Source organism: Montipora capricornis, chromosome 1, assembly GCF_036669925.1.
Source record: "Montipora capricornis isolate CH-2021 chromosome 1, ASM3666992v2, whole genome shotgun sequence".
Lineage (NCBI taxonomy): Eukaryota > Metazoa > Cnidaria > Anthozoa > Scleractinia > Acroporidae > Montipora > Montipora capricornis.
Window position 1 is genome coordinate 42,350,377 of NC_090883.1, and position 16,137 is coordinate 42,366,513.

At 37.9% G+C, this 16,137-nt stretch overlaps 2 protein-coding genes across 4 annotated transcripts in view; one reads left to right on the plus strand and one right to left on the minus strand.

Moving 5' to 3' along the window:
• Nucleotides 1-8,460, minus strand: part of LOC138044802 (enhancer of polycomb homolog 1-like) — a 15,679-nt gene extending 7,219 nt beyond the window's left edge. Inside the window, exons 1-11 of the mRNA XM_068891224.1 lie at nucleotides 8,061-8,460; nucleotides 6,820-6,979; nucleotides 4,232-4,314; nucleotides 3,949-4,113; nucleotides 3,570-3,686; nucleotides 3,213-3,361; nucleotides 2,068-2,245; nucleotides 1,914-1,957; nucleotides 1,483-1,594; nucleotides 759-848; nucleotides 495-643 (exon numbers count right to left, since the gene is read on the minus strand). Of these exons, the coding sequence (XP_068747325.1) occupies nucleotides 495-643; nucleotides 759-848; nucleotides 1,483-1,594; nucleotides 1,914-1,957; nucleotides 2,068-2,245; nucleotides 3,213-3,361; nucleotides 3,570-3,686; nucleotides 3,949-4,113; nucleotides 4,232-4,314; nucleotides 6,820-6,979; nucleotides 8,061-8,213 (1,400 nt within the window). The 5' untranslated portion in view covers nucleotides 8,214-8,460. The remainder of the gene's footprint in view (nucleotides 1-494; nucleotides 644-758; nucleotides 849-1,482; nucleotides 1,595-1,913; nucleotides 1,958-2,067; nucleotides 2,246-3,212; nucleotides 3,362-3,569; nucleotides 3,687-3,948; nucleotides 4,114-4,231; nucleotides 4,315-6,819; nucleotides 6,980-8,060) is intronic.
• Nucleotides 8,461-9,749: 1,289 nt separating this feature from the next.
• Nucleotides 9,750-14,841, plus strand: LOC138044814 (uncharacterized). Of its 3 annotated transcripts, none has more exons than XM_068891235.1 (6): nucleotides 9,757-9,878; nucleotides 10,036-10,143; nucleotides 10,377-10,783; nucleotides 12,116-12,216; nucleotides 13,288-13,389; nucleotides 14,271-14,841. In XM_068891235.1, exons 3-6 carry the CDS (start codon nucleotides 10,419-10,421, stop codon nucleotides 14,357-14,359), a joined length of 657 nt encoding a protein of 218 aa, XP_068747336.1. In that variant the 5' UTR covers nucleotides 9,757-9,878; nucleotides 10,036-10,143; nucleotides 10,377-10,418; the 3' UTR covers nucleotides 14,360-14,841. The 3 variants fall into 3 exon arrangements, with proteins under 3 accessions (XP_068747331.1, XP_068747336.1, XP_068747344.1); XM_068891243.1 differs by having other exon boundaries at nucleotides 9,798-9,944; XM_068891230.1 differs by lacking the exon at nucleotides 10,036-10,143 and having other exon boundaries at nucleotides 9,750-9,878.
• The last annotated feature ends 1,296 nt before the right edge of the window (nucleotides 14,842-16,137 follow it).

Here is a 16,137-nt window from a genome sequence, read left to right on the forward strand (position 1 = left end):
GCAGACTGCCCGCCGATACATTCACCAACGCATTGCTGAACACAAAAATTCGGCACTTTGCCGATATTTTTTGGAAGCTCACGGTAGGAAAGATATTTTGAAAGAAAAGCAATTTAAGGTCTCAAAAAAGAGCCAGGGCAAATTTGATTGCTTAGGGCGCATTCTTTAGGGACGCTATTCTTAGTCTGGTTTACGAATAACAGAATACACGGAAAACCAATTCTCAAAAGAACGCATCCGCTGAATTGGTTCCAAAAGTACACGATTACCGTCTATTCGGTGAATTCCTGTTCCGTAATAGTCCCAAAAGATCGCGTCCTTAGTCTACGAAATGCTCTTCATTAAGAGTCCGAAGTATTATAAGTCGCACGAGAAAATAAAAACAATGCTTATACAAAATTTTGGACGGACAAACAAAGAGTATTTTTGATATTGGCTAACTGGACAGTGTTAGATCTGATGAACAAGCTAAACTTTAATGTGCCGATTTTTACCTTCCTCCTCTGCCAACTCTTCTCCGCACGAATCCCATAACTCTCTGCGGGGTCGATATGGAAGTACAACTGAAGCGAAACCTCTTATCGCCGAGACCCCCCTCGGCTGGGTCTACCCAAGGCAGGGGTTGGGGCGAGTCGAATCGAGGCTAAGGATAGACAAAAAGATTCAATTTTAAAATGATAAGAACAAGAAAAAAATATCATTCAAATTTGACACTTTTCAGAAAGGGTTTTTTTTTAACGAAGTTTGAGCTTACTAACCAATAAGTACTTGACACCAAGTTTTCTTTTGAATGCAAATCTACCGTCTGGATCTTCATCGTCATCTTCCGGTTCCGATGGAATATCAACCTTTAAAATTGCACATGTTGTCAATGGTATCATTATCATTATATCTATCAACCGTGACCGTCACTAACAATTATGGGTCAAACTGCAAAATACCCAGCCACTTATGTCTGAATGGTGTGGATTCTTATACACCTCGTTCTTCAAAGAATGTCGCTACAAGAACACAATAGTGGCATGGTATTCTGCAGTTATTCCTGATTTGCTTGGGAAGTGGTGCCTTAAAAGGAAGCCAGAAGGGGATCTGTTGTGATTCAGCTACCGCAGGGTGGCATCCCTAGCAACCTGCAGGCGTGAAGCAACCCCAAGCAGCCACTAACCACCACCACCTCACTGGATGCTGGTCTGGTGGAAAACACACTTACCCGGCCAGATACTTACAGTACCTCCACAACCAAGTAGCCTCAGTAAGGGAAGGGAGGGCCTAATTGAATCCACAATGCACAAAAATGGCCCGAAAAGATTTCACGGCCACAAATAAGCAACCCTTGCTGGATTCTGGCCCCCAAAATAACGGCATGCCTATTTGGCACGAAAAGGCCACATGCTGCACTGGCTTTAGATTAAACTTGCCTAAATTACAATAATTAGCCTCGTTATGAAAATTCTAGGCATTCTAGGTATTATGTTTTCTTACTGGAGGTGGCGACACATGAATGAGTTCCTCTTCATCACTAAACACCACTTGATCCCCGCCTGGCGCCACAAGTGGTACTTTAGCATGGTGATGCAGCTTAGGTCTCTTGATGCTAAAACAAAACCACACCATCGTTTTTAGTGCAACCACTAAGTTCAAAAGGTCAACACTGTTGTTAAAAACTGTACTATCCCAAAAGGCAAAAATAATATTCACTTTGAGAGATTTAAAGTTTTCTTTGCCATAAACTAGACATAAACAGTTTGCAATTTAAATTGTAATTTTGTACATGTCAAATGAAAGATCAACTTCACCAATTTTCTGACCAAAAAATGTCAAGCATTGCCTTGTGCATATATTCCGTATCGAAATCCATGGGGTAGGGGTGGGCATTTTTGGCGTTAAACATCAAAAATTTTTTCTACACTTACCTTAATTCATTAATAAAATCATTCTTTCCTAATCGTGGCCTTTCCTGTTGAAAGAGCGCAGACAATGATCATAATCATTCCCACTCAAAGTTCAATTATGTTCATTAATAATAATAATAATAATAATAATAATAATAATAATAATACAACTTACATGTACTTGTCTTCTCCAAAGTTCCTGTTCTCTATCCTCTCCTGTGACTGCACCTGGTGTGACATTTTCACCATAGGCAGCAGATGTGGGCACTGTGAGGTTAGTGGCTGGCGGCTGATATCTGATCATATCCAAACACTGCTGAAGGATTTGACCAGCATAATCTCCTGCAGCATACCTACAATGTTGATTGATGACAGTATAAATGTGCAAGTACTTAAAGTGCTACAATAACCAAAAAATCAATTTTCACTTTTCTTTAGATTTCAAAGCTATGTTAACTAAACAGTAAGAGACCGAAGTTTTGATCCTTGACTTCAAAGAGATTCCTGTTTATTTTAACTGGAATTTTCCTATTTAATGGTCTGCCATTACTAACTTTGAAGTCTTGAGAGGGCTGGATCAAGGAGAAAATGAGGTCAAAAACTCAATAGTTTGAGAACGAAATGCGTGTGTAAGCGGCTGAATTAACAGGCAGCAGGAGGGAGTTCTGGGCTCTCAGACTTTTAAATTCATGTTTTGCAAACATAAAGTGAGACAATGACATCACTTTTCCCTAGATCCAACCCTCTGAGGACCAACCGGTCAGTTTTGAACATGAGTAATGGTGGACCATGAAATCCAAACCTTACACTCAATTTAAACAGGCTTTGGATAAAAATAAAAGCTCAAAATTTTGCCAGTCAAGTGTTAAGCAATCACACTTTCAAAATCTGAAGAAAAAAAGGAAGTGATTTTTTGATCATAGTAGCACTTTAATAAACCACTTATCAACCTCTCAAAAATGTCAAGAAGCCTCTTGCCCAACAGTGTCCATGACCACCTTTGTCCTTTCCTTACGTAAGGTGCATCCCAATAACACTCTAACAAAGAGTAAGGCTTATTTCCTCCTACAAAGTGTGCCTGTCTTGGCACTGATGTCTCAAGGCAGTTAGAAAAAGAGCAATCTGCAGCTGCATGTACGTGTAGGTTTCAACAATGTGAAAAATGACCCTAACTGAAATTTCTGCACGCAAAGCAAGCAAAAAATAGTTTGCATTACAGAATACCAGTATTCTCCTTCCATGTACAATGTACAATGAAAGGTAGGAAAAATCAGGAAACATGCACACACATACAAAAAGCAGGAAAATGTTTGAGCTTACCTTTTTTCAAAAATATCAACAGTTAGTTGAAGTTGCTCCTTTTTTGACTGCTCTCTTCTTTTCACCATGTCGAGAATTGTGCAGGCTCTGTTCAAGTCTCTTCTCAGTTTAAGCATCTTCTCATATGAAGCCTCGTCATTCTTGCGATTCTAAAGATGAAACAGTTCAACCTTAGCACTGGTCTCTCAGGTTAATATAATTTATTAGATAAGGCAGAGTTTGATCTGAAGATTTTTATAGAAGGATGAAGGGTCAAACAAGGCAGATAACCTGCCTTCAAACACTTTGCATAAACACGTACTAAGCTCTCAGTCATCTCAAAGAAGGAGCACCATCAAAATCGTGTATGATCTGTACCTTTCTTGTTTGCATCTTTTCAGTTCTTCTTCTGAATGCAACATAGGGATCACTTGAAGATGAACCATCCCGCTTCTCCCCTTTCAGCTGGGGGATCAGTGAAATCACTAGATCCTTCTAAAAGAAACACAAGAGTTACTTATCAAATCCAAAAAACTCTACAACGTCATGCACTTTGAAACCTAAATTGGTTCCAAATTTGGTCAACAGAATGAGTTGACAATTTCCTGTTTTAATTAAAAATTGATTTAATCACTTCCAACTTTAAACAACTTCTCTATATCAAGACAAGCTAAGATTTCATATTATTTGACTAATGAACATTACACACTTAACCCTTCTTTGTTAATTAATGTTGTTCCATAAGTTATTGTCTTACCAGCTTTCTTCTTTTGTTCAGCCAATACTCATACATGGGTTTGATAATGTCTACACTTAATTCTTTCATTAAAGACTTGGCTTCATTGAAAGACACAGCCTGGTTTCCTGAATTTTTCTCCAGCTGATCAAGAAGCTGTTCAAATTTGAAGGGAGTCAAGATTTCCTGAAATAAAAGACAAAATTTTAATCTTAGTATTTCAGCATCTCTGAAAGATTAAACATTATGTTGTTTACAATGTAGTATTATCCAAATGCAAACTACATTCAGCCGCCAACCTCACCTTCTTTTTATTAAAATTCTTTAGCCAGTCTTCATCCTCGGAGTCCATATCATATTCTGGCAATTCCTCCTCAAAGTTGAAAGCTTGAAATGAAAAGAGTCATACTATTAGTTATTCATACATCCCATACCAACTTAACTCTCACTTATACTCATTGTTGGTACCATCTATAGAGTTTCCTATGATCATAACAATCATTTAGCCACTCCTCTCTCTTGACGTAAAGCCTCAATACTAGTTAAGACTGGTTTTCATATGTGGCGCAAGCAAAAACAAGAGGACCATCATGAACATTTAATGACTTTTGAGCATCAGAGATGTATCCAGGTTTCAAATTTGGGGGTCTTCTGGACCCCTTCTCGAAAAATTTGGGGGTCCATTGCAAAATTCTGGGGGTCCAGCTAATTAATTAATATTGCCTCTTGCAGTAATTACTGCTGCAGTACCCTTTCAGATTTCTACATTGCACAGAAATAAAGTCTTATGCCTCCCCTCGAATACGTCCTTAAAGTAAAATAATCAATTTCTTTGAAACTGTTGTGCCCATTGATTCATCGATCAAAATGTATGGGCTGACAAAGCTCCATCAATCACATCTGAAAACATCTCAAGGAATCTCTACACTGTAGAACTGTTGCATCCAGTTGATAAACGATCTAGATCTCCACAGCAAAAAAAACAGAACTGAATCTCAATTTTCCGTAAAAGAGCACCATTTATTTTAACAACACAAGGTATAATTTGGGAACAAAAGAGTAAACAAAATATAAGCAACACACAGTTCATTGTAGGCCTGTGACTTCGCCATGACCGATGTTAATAATCGAGCAATTGAATACATTCAAGTTTCACATTAAACATATTATTTTTAACACTAACTCTGAAAAAAGAGGCATAATTTGCTAAACAGAAAAGTTACGTGCAAAACAAGAATCGAGATGATGACACATGCGCCCCCGGAATTAATATCAACAGGGTTGTACAAAACAAAAATTTAACATTCTTCGCCGCTGGAATCTCTGTCATTTCGCTCACAATAAACAAACCAATGCTTGAAATTCGCTTGAAAAGCATGCAACAAACTGAACTTCGACTGAAATATTAAATTATCATTGGCACATCAAAAGTGTCGCCAATTGTCTCGCCTAAAAAAAACAGCTTAGATAATGTCACACAACACATGGGAATTAAAACAAACCTCCTCCAGCTGGACATAATAGTTGACAATATGAAACCATTCGACTACAAAAATCCGAAAATAACAGCTTACCTTGAAGTTTAAGGAACTCAATCATTTCTTCATAGTGAGAATTGGGAATGTTCAATTTCGTTTTGAAATATGCCATGCGTATGTTTTACCTGGCGTATGGAATTTGCATAAACATTCGATTTTTTTTGCATCCAATTGGACACTTGATTCTATATTCTGTGCGTCCAAAAGAAAAACGAGTGTGTGAAGCACTCTGGATACATCTCTGGAGCATGTAAAGACCTTTGTCATGCTCAACAACAAATTGACACCAGTGTGTATGTTTCTTTTGCTTGTGCTTAGTGAACAGAAACAAAACTATTTTGCAAGCAGCCAGGGGCCCGTTTCTTGAAAGTCCTGAAACGCTATGGGTCATTTTTGGGTGTCACAATTCCCTCTGTGGCTCAATAACGGAGTGGATTCGAGTCGTCAAACTTCACAGCCGGTTTGCTTTTTGTTACCTTGAAAACATGTTTAAAGATTGGCTTTCCTTTGCGACTTTGAGAAATAAGCCCCAGACCACACCCCCCCCCCCCCCCCCAAAAAAAAATTCAGTGAATGTTCAACAAAGTGAACAAGGGGGAACAGCTGAATTTGATTATTTTAAGTCCATCAGGGAAAATGTTCCAAAAGATCCTATTGACTTTTCTACAGTATAAACAAGACTACAGCTTCATACTGTTACTATGGCAACAGTACCTGCCACATCCCCTAAGATTCTATAGAAACTATTTAGTGATTTGATAAGTGGTCATTTTTCAAACAAAACAAAACAAACACTTGAATAGAAAATGACTGCAAGAGGAAAAGATTGATCTTTCACCTCTGAACTAGTTCCCATTGACAACTAAAATCACCCAGCATTGGACAAAGTAAGATCTACAAGTGTGACTGTTAAGAGCAAAATGGTTTCAGAAGACAAAGTTTTGAGTGGACATAAAGTTGTTGACACTTCCAACCCAATGACAAGTAAAATCATCTTTGGTTACACGGAGTAAAACCTGAAAGTGTCGCTCTTTGAAGGGGAAAGGTTGAGACACCGATATAGCCCCCATTTCTTTGATTTGGGATACTAACATGGCCTCTATGGAGAGGTGATATTGAGTCGGGATGTACTGTAAGGCCCCTTACATCACTCTGATTATTCGGTGTTCCAGATACATGAAAGAGAAGGATCCTGTAGTCAAACTTATGGAAGATGGAGGCCTGACCAAATGAAATAACTGATACAAGTAGATTTCACAAAATGTACTCAGCCACATGGAGAATGACCCCAACCCCAACTTGATTCTGTCTCTAAACCCAAGCTGGAATTCTGCCAACACACAACACCCTGTACCTTGAACATGAATGTACTGCTTTGGCTGTTTGAAGACGTCATAGTAAAGTGTTTCAATCCCTCTGTCCCTCACTTCTTCAGTGTCTGGAGTTGGAATTACAAGCTGTTGAGTGTCACCATAAACCTGCTGTGCTGAAATTGCTCGCTGGAGATGATGTTCCTGGACACAGAATGCAAATTACAAAATAATCAGTATTTGACTTGAATCTCAGTGACCAAGTTTAGTGTGGAGACCTTTCTATTAGTCCATCAACCGCTACAAAGAAAATCTACAAAATGCAATGTTTTTAAAAGGAGATATAGAATGCAAGTGAAACTGAGGTGTAAAATTTATTTCTATGCAGAATTTTTTGGGAAAAATACTTTCACCACTACTTTAAAATTCACAGGCAACAGCTCTTCCCAAAACTGAAATGTTTTTTTCTTCTTTTTTGGGAGCTTACTATGACAATTTAGTGTCAATAAACTTGACGGCTTTTTTTTGTCACATGTTGGCTAAACTTTAATCTTAGTTTTTACATGCTATTAACCCCCAAAAATAAACTTAAAAAAATAACATCAAAACTACATTGAAAAGAAGAATAATCAAATAATAATATACACTGGTCAACAAGGATTTCCACCAAAGGGTATGAGCTGTTTTCAATTTTTTTTTAAGTTACTACAATATAGAAACGAAAATATACATTAAAACATCATTTCTCTTAAATCAAATTCCATTATGCCATTAACAAAATTTCCATAAAAATTTTATTCAGAATGGCAATGGACAAAAAATAATTATTTGGCAAATGACAACGTTCCCCACCCACCCATCTCTTATTATGTTTTGGGCAAGGAAATGGACAACACATTTATTTCATTAACTCACCAGAGAAAATCGATCAAAACTAAAAACCAGAAAAATATCTTACTCCAACCGAAACTTGGGACAAAATTCGTAAAAGTTCTGCCCTTTCTTAATTGCTTCTAACTTCCGCGTTTACTGGGATTCTCGATGACACCGTCGCGTTCAAAAATGGCGGGTTTACGCACAGACATCACGTGAACAAAATAAAAGTACATTTCGCAAAGCGATAAAACTTGATCAATCGTCCAAAGATGTAGCTGAAAAGTTATCGATTTGCAAAGTAATTGTCCGCTTATAATGCGACTGTAAGTTTTGATTCATACGCACTCATGTCTTCACTTCTGTAAGAAATGAGCATAATACTACGAGTTGACAACTTATTTTTACTCACTGTTTCTTCTTCTTTCTCCATTCCAGTGGGCATTTGAGGCACAGCACGGTTTATGGTGCTAAATTCCGTCAAATCGGGTAGTTCCTCGGCCCGATAGACTGGAAGAGCCTTGTTGGAATCGAGCTGCCGAGCTCTGAACGACAATTTACTCATCTTGACGCGCTGTTGAGTTTCCAAAGCGGCGCTCAAATTCAAAAATTTGAAACGCTGCACAAAGCGTGCAGGTTCGGGAAAATTTTAAAACAAACACTAGGAAAATCGTATTAGAGCATTTTGAGCTTTTTGGTGTGTCAGGTCTTCGTTCAAGACAAACTTGGACGAATTTTCTTCTTTGGATCCCATTTTCTAGGATCCATCATGGCGGTAAAAATCCTCATAGGAGAAATATGTCCCAAAATGCAACGCGCTGGACAGTGCGCGCGCATACTATTTGAAAGCCGATTGGGCGTGACAAGGGTATTCCCTAATTCTTCCTAGGAAAAAATAACATTCAATGTTTCAAATGGTGCCATGCGAAAGATTTAAAAACGCTTTAAAGAATCTGAATTGATCATCTTTGCAAATATGCGGCGGTCTTTTTACATTGTACAGATATCATATACCAGAAAGAAACCTATCTGACAAAGCGTGAAAACTTCATCAGGAAAGTTCTTTTCTCTACGGTTATCACATACTATTTATTGCATAAATTTAGAATCAAATTGCTCCCAATTTCTTCAAATGAATTATTTGTAAGGACACTTGCTTCCTATTTTTCATGTCACACGAACGCGCTAAGTCCCAGGGCCTCTGAACCCTTACGGCATTTCGCACATTATGCCACAAACAACTAACTGGAGAAATCTTCATGGGAAAGTACCAAATAGACAGCTAAATACAACTTGTACAAGGAATAGACAAGAAGTATGGTTTGACGGATACAAAATTCATTATTAGGCTAAGTATAAAAGAAGCCAAATCTGTCATTGTCCAATATCCAATGACCGTTAGGTGTTTGTGGCCTCTCGGGGTGTCCCTTCCTTTGATTTGAGCCGGCTGATCAAGACTGGTTTTCACTAAGGATGAAAACATAGCACAGCGCACAGGCAACATTCGCTTACAAAATTGCTTGTTAATTAGAGTCTTCTGATCTAGCAAAAGGTACTTTTTGCTCAAAACTTTGAGTTATACTTGCAACGACAGTCAATTTCAGCCCTTTGGGCCATGTGGTGATTATGGCCGGGTTAGGGTCATGGATTATCCCCGGGGGATTATCGCCTATGTTGCGCAAAGTAAAATCGTCAGTTTTTCTTTTACTATTTTCGATTTTTTTATGCCAGCTGATAATTTATGGTTTAATGGATCGGGCCTTGTATTTTCGTGGATTGAAATGAAAAGAAAAAGGTGTCGTAGATGAGAATAAGCCGCCACCAATATCGCCTGCTTTTCCTTGCCTTGCTCTCTTTTTACTGCGCGCTTCTCGGGAACAAATCAAACTCTACCTTTTTAAAAAAAGACACAAGTTGGACAACAGAGTTGGACCGTTATGACTCATGGCCATGCTGCGGATGTGATTGTTTAGTGATACAAATTGTAAATAGATTCATCAACGACTCTGATCAACATATTTATACTGAAGAAAAAGTGTTCTGTGATGTGTTGCGTGACAAGAGACTAGTTCCAGACTCTTCACGCAGTGAAAGGTGTTATGGGTAGATAAAGGGCCAAAAAACAAAAAAAACACAAAAAACGGCAACAAACACGATCGTTGATTTTTGGGAAAGAAAGGGAGTATTTTAGCCTGATTTGGCCTCCATCATAAAGATACAGTAAGAAGAAGTAAGTACAATTTTTGTTGTTAGTGGCATGGATAAGCACTGAAAGATAGAAATCAGAAGGATTCAGGTACGACACAAATTACATCACTTTTCGAACTTTTCTTGTACAACACATGCACTCGTTATTTTCTCGGATATTTTACTCCTTATCTTCAAAGAATTCGCAAGCAAAAGGTAGACGAATTATCGACATGTATTTCAGTGGATAAGACTGAAAGGAGCTACAGTGATTTAAAAAGTACTTGACTTTAATTTGTTTTGAAAAGGTAAGCTTAATAAATTTATTACACTGTACGTACTGTTTGGTCTTGTGGGTACGGTGAATACAAACGCAGAGATAATTCATCTTATGTGCTTAAGCCTAAGGTTGACTTACATGTAGCTACCTGTTGACTGTTCGGTTTTTTAAAAAAATATCCAAATGCATATGTATGCTAACTTCTTTGTGAATATCAAGATAAGAGTCTCAAAAGTTAACAACAGTATTTTGGTCATTTAGAATGGACAGCTGAACTTCACCAGAACTCTCCTGCAACGCGTAATGTCAGAAGACCTGATGCGTTTTCCTTGTGGGCCTCCATCACTATACAAAACATGTCAGGAACAATCTCTTGATGATTCTAAAAAACAAACTGCTGTTGACTTATTCAATGTTAAAGACTGTGGTAACATAGGCCTGGCATTTGAAGATCCCCCACCATATAAGGAGAAGGAATTCCTTGAAGAATCAATCATTGGCTTTCACCATTTATCTCCAATGATTATTCGCCCTTGGAAAAGTTTTTTCAGCACATGTTTAAAGTGGCGTTGGAGTGTTTCAGCAGACAATTTCACATACAACCTGAGTTACTACCACATCAACTATGCCTGGATAATGTTGGCTTTTGTTATAATAGCCCTGGTTGTGTGAGTATCATTAATACAAAATTTGTCGTTTTTGAATATCACTTATCATACCCCCCTCTAAACCTACCCACTGTGAGTTTTGATTTAATTCCCCCTTGTTGTGTCCACTCAAGAAAGATATGCAAATGGACGAATAGGGAGTGGCAAAGTAGTGATTGAATGAGACTCTCCCCTCAAAGAACTTCCATTTTAAAAAAAGTTGACCGAAATTTATGAACTGCCATTTTAGGGTGCGTTCAATAGACCTTTTTGCAGATACGGCAGCCATTTTAATTTCTATTGTTTCAAAAACATTATGGAATGCTCAGGGGGCAAATTAATGTATATTTGCCCCCTGGGCATCCCATAATAGCTATTTGAAACAATAGAAATCAAATTGGCTGCTGTATCGGTAAAAAGTTCTATTGACCTGCAATGACTCCAGTTGTTCAAATAATGGATAGCACTATCCACAAGATAAATCACTATCCAGTGGATAAACTCTAGCAAAACTAATTGAGTTATCCAGTGGATAGTGATTTATCTGGCGGATAATGCTATCCATCGACTGAACAACTGAGGCCTGGGCCGTAGCCTGAGTATGAGGCAAACCTATGCACTTACCTCAGTCATTTTTTTCGTGATTCTTTAAAATAAAGCATGATTCCAGTGTTGTCTTTAAGATGTACACATCATAAACACCTAAAATACCTACAAAGAGAATTTAATCAAGGACATTGCCTCAGTCATAATTTTTTCTGGCTTCAGCCCTGTTGACTATAATAATTATTATTCCAGAATAGGATTGCATGGAATAGAAGTTAAAACTTCTTTGTTTTTACGGAGATTCACATTAAAATTGTCAAACACCTGCTTAAATGCTATTTTAAACATATCATTATTTATCCTTGTTACTTCAAAACACTAGACATACCTATTCCTATTCTGGAATATTGTCAATCGAATGCACCTTAATGTACTGTACAGGGCAAAGGGGCTTCACATGTACTTGCTGGAAGTGGTCCTGTAGCATTTCCAATTTTCCTTGATGTTTGCCTGTAATTACCAGGAAAATTGCGTGGAAAAAAAACCAATCAATGGAAATAAAATGGAACAATTAAAAATGCCACATTACAACTTCTTCTGTTCTGCGTGCTGCATGGAGTGATGCCGTGCACGGACTGCTGGCCCTTACAGTCAATATCATTTCAAGAGAGGTTTATTTGCTGATTTGCTCTTGCCTAGTGAATTTAAGTGTTTTTTCATTGTAACAGTTTCAAATGAATATGGATATAAACTTCAAGTTAAACTGACTGTGGCTTATTTCTCTTTGTCCACCCTCTGTCTTCAAAGGATTGATTCTGATGAATTTAGGTTTTGCGTTCTTTGGTCAAGTATCGCTGCTCTTTTTGTTTACCTATTAAACCTCAGTGGCTGTTCCCCAGAGGTGCTTGGTAAGCTTTTCAAAATTAATGAAACAACTTTCATCAATAGGCTTGAATTATTACCTTAACCTGCACAATACATAATTATGTTGCACATAATTTTTCGTTTCAGTGAATTTTATTTTTAACCAGGCAAATTTTTTTTAACTAGGTAATTTTTTTAACTAGGTTAATTTTTTTTAAACTGGTGCTATCAAAGACCAACAAATTTTAGTGATTAGGGTCAAATGCTCCTCTTAGTGATTTGGGCTACTGAGTGGTTAGCTTTCATGTAAGGTTAGGGACACTGCCCATATTTCAGGAATTAGGCTTAAGCTTTCAATTTAGTGATTAGGGTTATGCACTATATCTTATTTGAAAAAGTTAAAGCATTCCAGTTAGCATTCCAGGAGGTGTATGACAACCACAGCAACTGCAGACCACGTACTGCAGACAGTCAGTCTACAAGTATCACTGCTATGCAGTATTTAAGTCTAAGGACCCATTTTAAAATGGTTATTTTTCAATAACTGTGAGATAGAATTGTCTGCAGTCAGACTGTCTGCAAGTGTCGGACACTGCATGCCAGGCAAGGGATATAGCCTTTTAATTGTAATTTCAAAACGAATTGGAGCGAGTTGGTTTTCATTTGTCAGGGCACTGTACAGGCTTCCTTCAATAATTTTGACCTTTATGTGATAAACATATAATCACAATGTGCCCTCGTGCAATTAATTACGGATATTTCACTTGTATTTTCAAAGTTTTCCTAATTGCCCTCATTGCTTCGCGACTCGGGCAATGTTGTGAAAACTTTGAAAATAATGTGAGAAATTAATCCCTAATTGCCCTCGGACCCATGCGATTACATATACCAACAGTCATTTTCTCAATTATTTGCCTGGGTTTTTGGGGGAGCTTCTTGGTTTGTTCTTAGCTATGAATTTACAAGGGTTTCAATAAGTTGTCAAAGGGTTGAGGAAGAGTAACCAACTGTTGTCATTGTCAAAGTGAATTTCAATGTCCTTTTCCAGAAAACAAAAGGTCAGCTGGATACTTATAGAATGGATTTCTTCCTTTTTTTGCTTATTAATTTTTTAGGTCGAAAACTTCCTTTCTCGGAACAGTTAACAGCACTCATTGTCTTTGAGTTGCTGTTTTACGGCCTCTTTCCTGGTGCAGTACCATTCATATATTTTATTGGTAAGTCTACAAAATTGAGCAAGATTGCAGTAGTCATGAAGAATGCCTTATTGCTGATGAGATTGATGTCTTGGTTATAACCTTCCTTGTTTGTTCCAGAAGATTTAAAATGATTTCAAACCATGCAAGTATTCACAGAAATGTTTGACAGGCCACTTAACTCGTCTCTTGAAGTCTCAGATTCTATTTTTCCAGCCCACCCCCTCTGGTTTTTTATGACCAGTCCCTAAGGTGCAAATCACCTTGCAACAAGTTGACGAAACACCACTTTTAAAGTGTTTATCCATGCACAAGAGAGCAGCCATTCAACATGTTTTTTTGTTCTGTGGCCCCCCCTTGAGGCAATGACTCTTAGGAGTGAGACTTCATAGATTTTACTCTGTCTAATACCAGATGATTTATCTTATGAAGAAGGGAGGGGGGGGGGGGGGGTCTGATTCCCTTTAAATGTTTGTTTGCTATTCCTGTCAATGCCATTCAGGTGGACTAATCCTAACAGGGTTGTTCCAAGAAGCCTGTCTTAACATCACTCGTCAAGTAATTCCTTAAATGTTATTTGAACTACTAACTTCTTTGAATTTTATTAATTTGATATTGAAGTCATGCATTGAATTTATTTCTTGTTTTGACTTCATCTTATCACAGAAGTCTACACTTTAAACTTTAATCCTAAATCCATACTGAAATAATAATCTTCCAGGGGATTTTCATTATCTAGGTAATTACAATCATTATAATGGTAGGAATAAGCAAAAACTGAAGACAAGTCAGGAATATTGGCATTAGTCATTTACCAGGCATTCATTTGTAACTGTAATACATTACATAATGCTGTTTTGTTTTTGCATTATCTACATGTGCTATTTTTTGTTTCTTTTCAGTGCTGTTCTGTGGTTTTGTCATTGTTCATGCTTGTCTTACACCTGCCAAGATGGCTGTTCTGAAGAACTATCAAATTCAGCATGTTTGAAATGAGAATTAATAAAAAAAACTCTGTGTATTAGTCATGGTAATGCAGTAGTTTCAATAACCATCAACAGCCAACAGAAAGCGTCGGCTACTTCACCCACAAGAGTCGGCAACTTTTTATCCTTAAATAAAAAAGAAATAAAGACAGATTCTTTCAAACCTAAGATTAAAACTCATTTTACCAATGACAACAAGAAGTTGTCTAAACCTTATCCTAAATTTTGCTTTGAAATGTGGGAGTGTTCTTTTAAATATGATGTGCCCCCAGACACCCATAGAGATATGATACTGTGAGTTACTCTAACAACTGCCAACTTCAAATTTTATTAGAAAACTCCAAGTACCAATAATAGTTTTCATTGTATAGTTACTGGTACAAATTGCGAGAATATGGCATTTCATAAACTATTTTTACATCTGAATTTGCTAAACGTTTAGACATATAGACTTGAGAAAGAAGAGAACCCGTAAAACAAAGTCTGACTGGCGTGTCTTTGATTTTTGTGTTCTAGCTAGCCACTCTGGCATGACAAGGACTGTTATCCAGCTTTTTTGTATGACATGTACCTCTGTCCAAATAAGGCTTCATTGGCCTCCAAAAATTACCATAATATTCAACAATTAGGATAAGTTTCTCATTCAATAGTTTTGAAAATGAGCATATTTCTCTTTGTAATGCATCAGCATTACTGTCTTCATTTGTGGGATTTGCACGTGTCTGCAGAAAAGTTGAATACATGTATATGTGTCTTATCCAATGCTCTTATATTTTTTTATGCTTTGCCTAATGCCATATGGTTTTGCCCATCGATAGGGAACCGCTTAGAGATAGAAGGGTTTTAAAGCTTGCACCTGTGTGAAGAGTAATTTGTAAGGGTCTGCAAACAAAACAGAAACACATTTACCGAACAAAAACACAAATTTAATAGCTGCTGTCTTATTCATGGATAAACACCAGGTGCGTACGCAGGGAGGGGGGGGTGCATTGGGTGCACGTGCCCCCCCCCCCTCCCCACCTGATAAAGAAGGTCCACTCAGATACGGCAAGATAAGAACAATCAAAGAAAAGGATAAATGAATCAACTTTTACATGTTTTCTTAAGGTCAGCTCAAGCTTACATAGATGCCACGTCTCCAGCTTTCGGCTGGAGACTCCAGTTTTCAGACTCAATCTCCAGCTCTCCAGCCGAGCAAGCAAAATCTCCAGCTGAGCTTGGGTTAACAAATTTTGTAATACATATATCATATAAAATTATTGTTCTACAAACGTAAAACTGTTCATGATCTGAGAAATCTTGAAATCGACGAGAAATCAGCAGCAAATTGACGAGAAATCAAGAAATTCTAGACCCCGGACCCCTTTTCTTCTCACTGCTCGCGTTTGTTTACCCGAAGTGACCTGGGATCGACTTGTTTTTACGCATGTCTAGCGTGACATGTGACGCTTCTCTCTCCAAGCGTTCGCTCGGATTAGGCGCTACCATAAATCTCCAGCGAGCCTCTCCCTACAACTTGGCATCTATGAGCTTAAAGTGCCCCCCCCCCCCACTCCCCGCAGAAAAAGCTGCGTAAGCGCCTGAACACTTATAATAAGTGATGTTTCACTGACTTGTTGGAAGGAGATAATGATTTGCACGTTAGGGACTGGCCATAAAGAACTGGAGGGGATGGGCTGGAAAAATCGAATTTGAGAAGACACAATTTTTGTGGCCCACCCCTCCTAGTAAAACAAAAGTTAATGTAGTCCACCCTTGAATCCAAGCACAAAAGTTATTGGCC

Coding starts and splice junctions, on each gene's coding strand:
- LOC138044814 (XM_068891230.1), top strand. CDS start 10,419: ATGTCAGAAGACCTGATGCGTTTTCCTTGTGGGCCTCCATCACTATAC. Junction 10,784..12,115: donor GTTATAATAGCCCTGGTTGT/GTGAGTATCATT, acceptor CTGTCTTCAAAG/GATTGATTCTGATGAATTTA. Junction 13,390..14,270: donor ACCATTCATATATTTTATTG/GTAAGTCTACAA, acceptor GTTTCTTTTCAG/TGCTGTTCTGTGGTTTTGTC.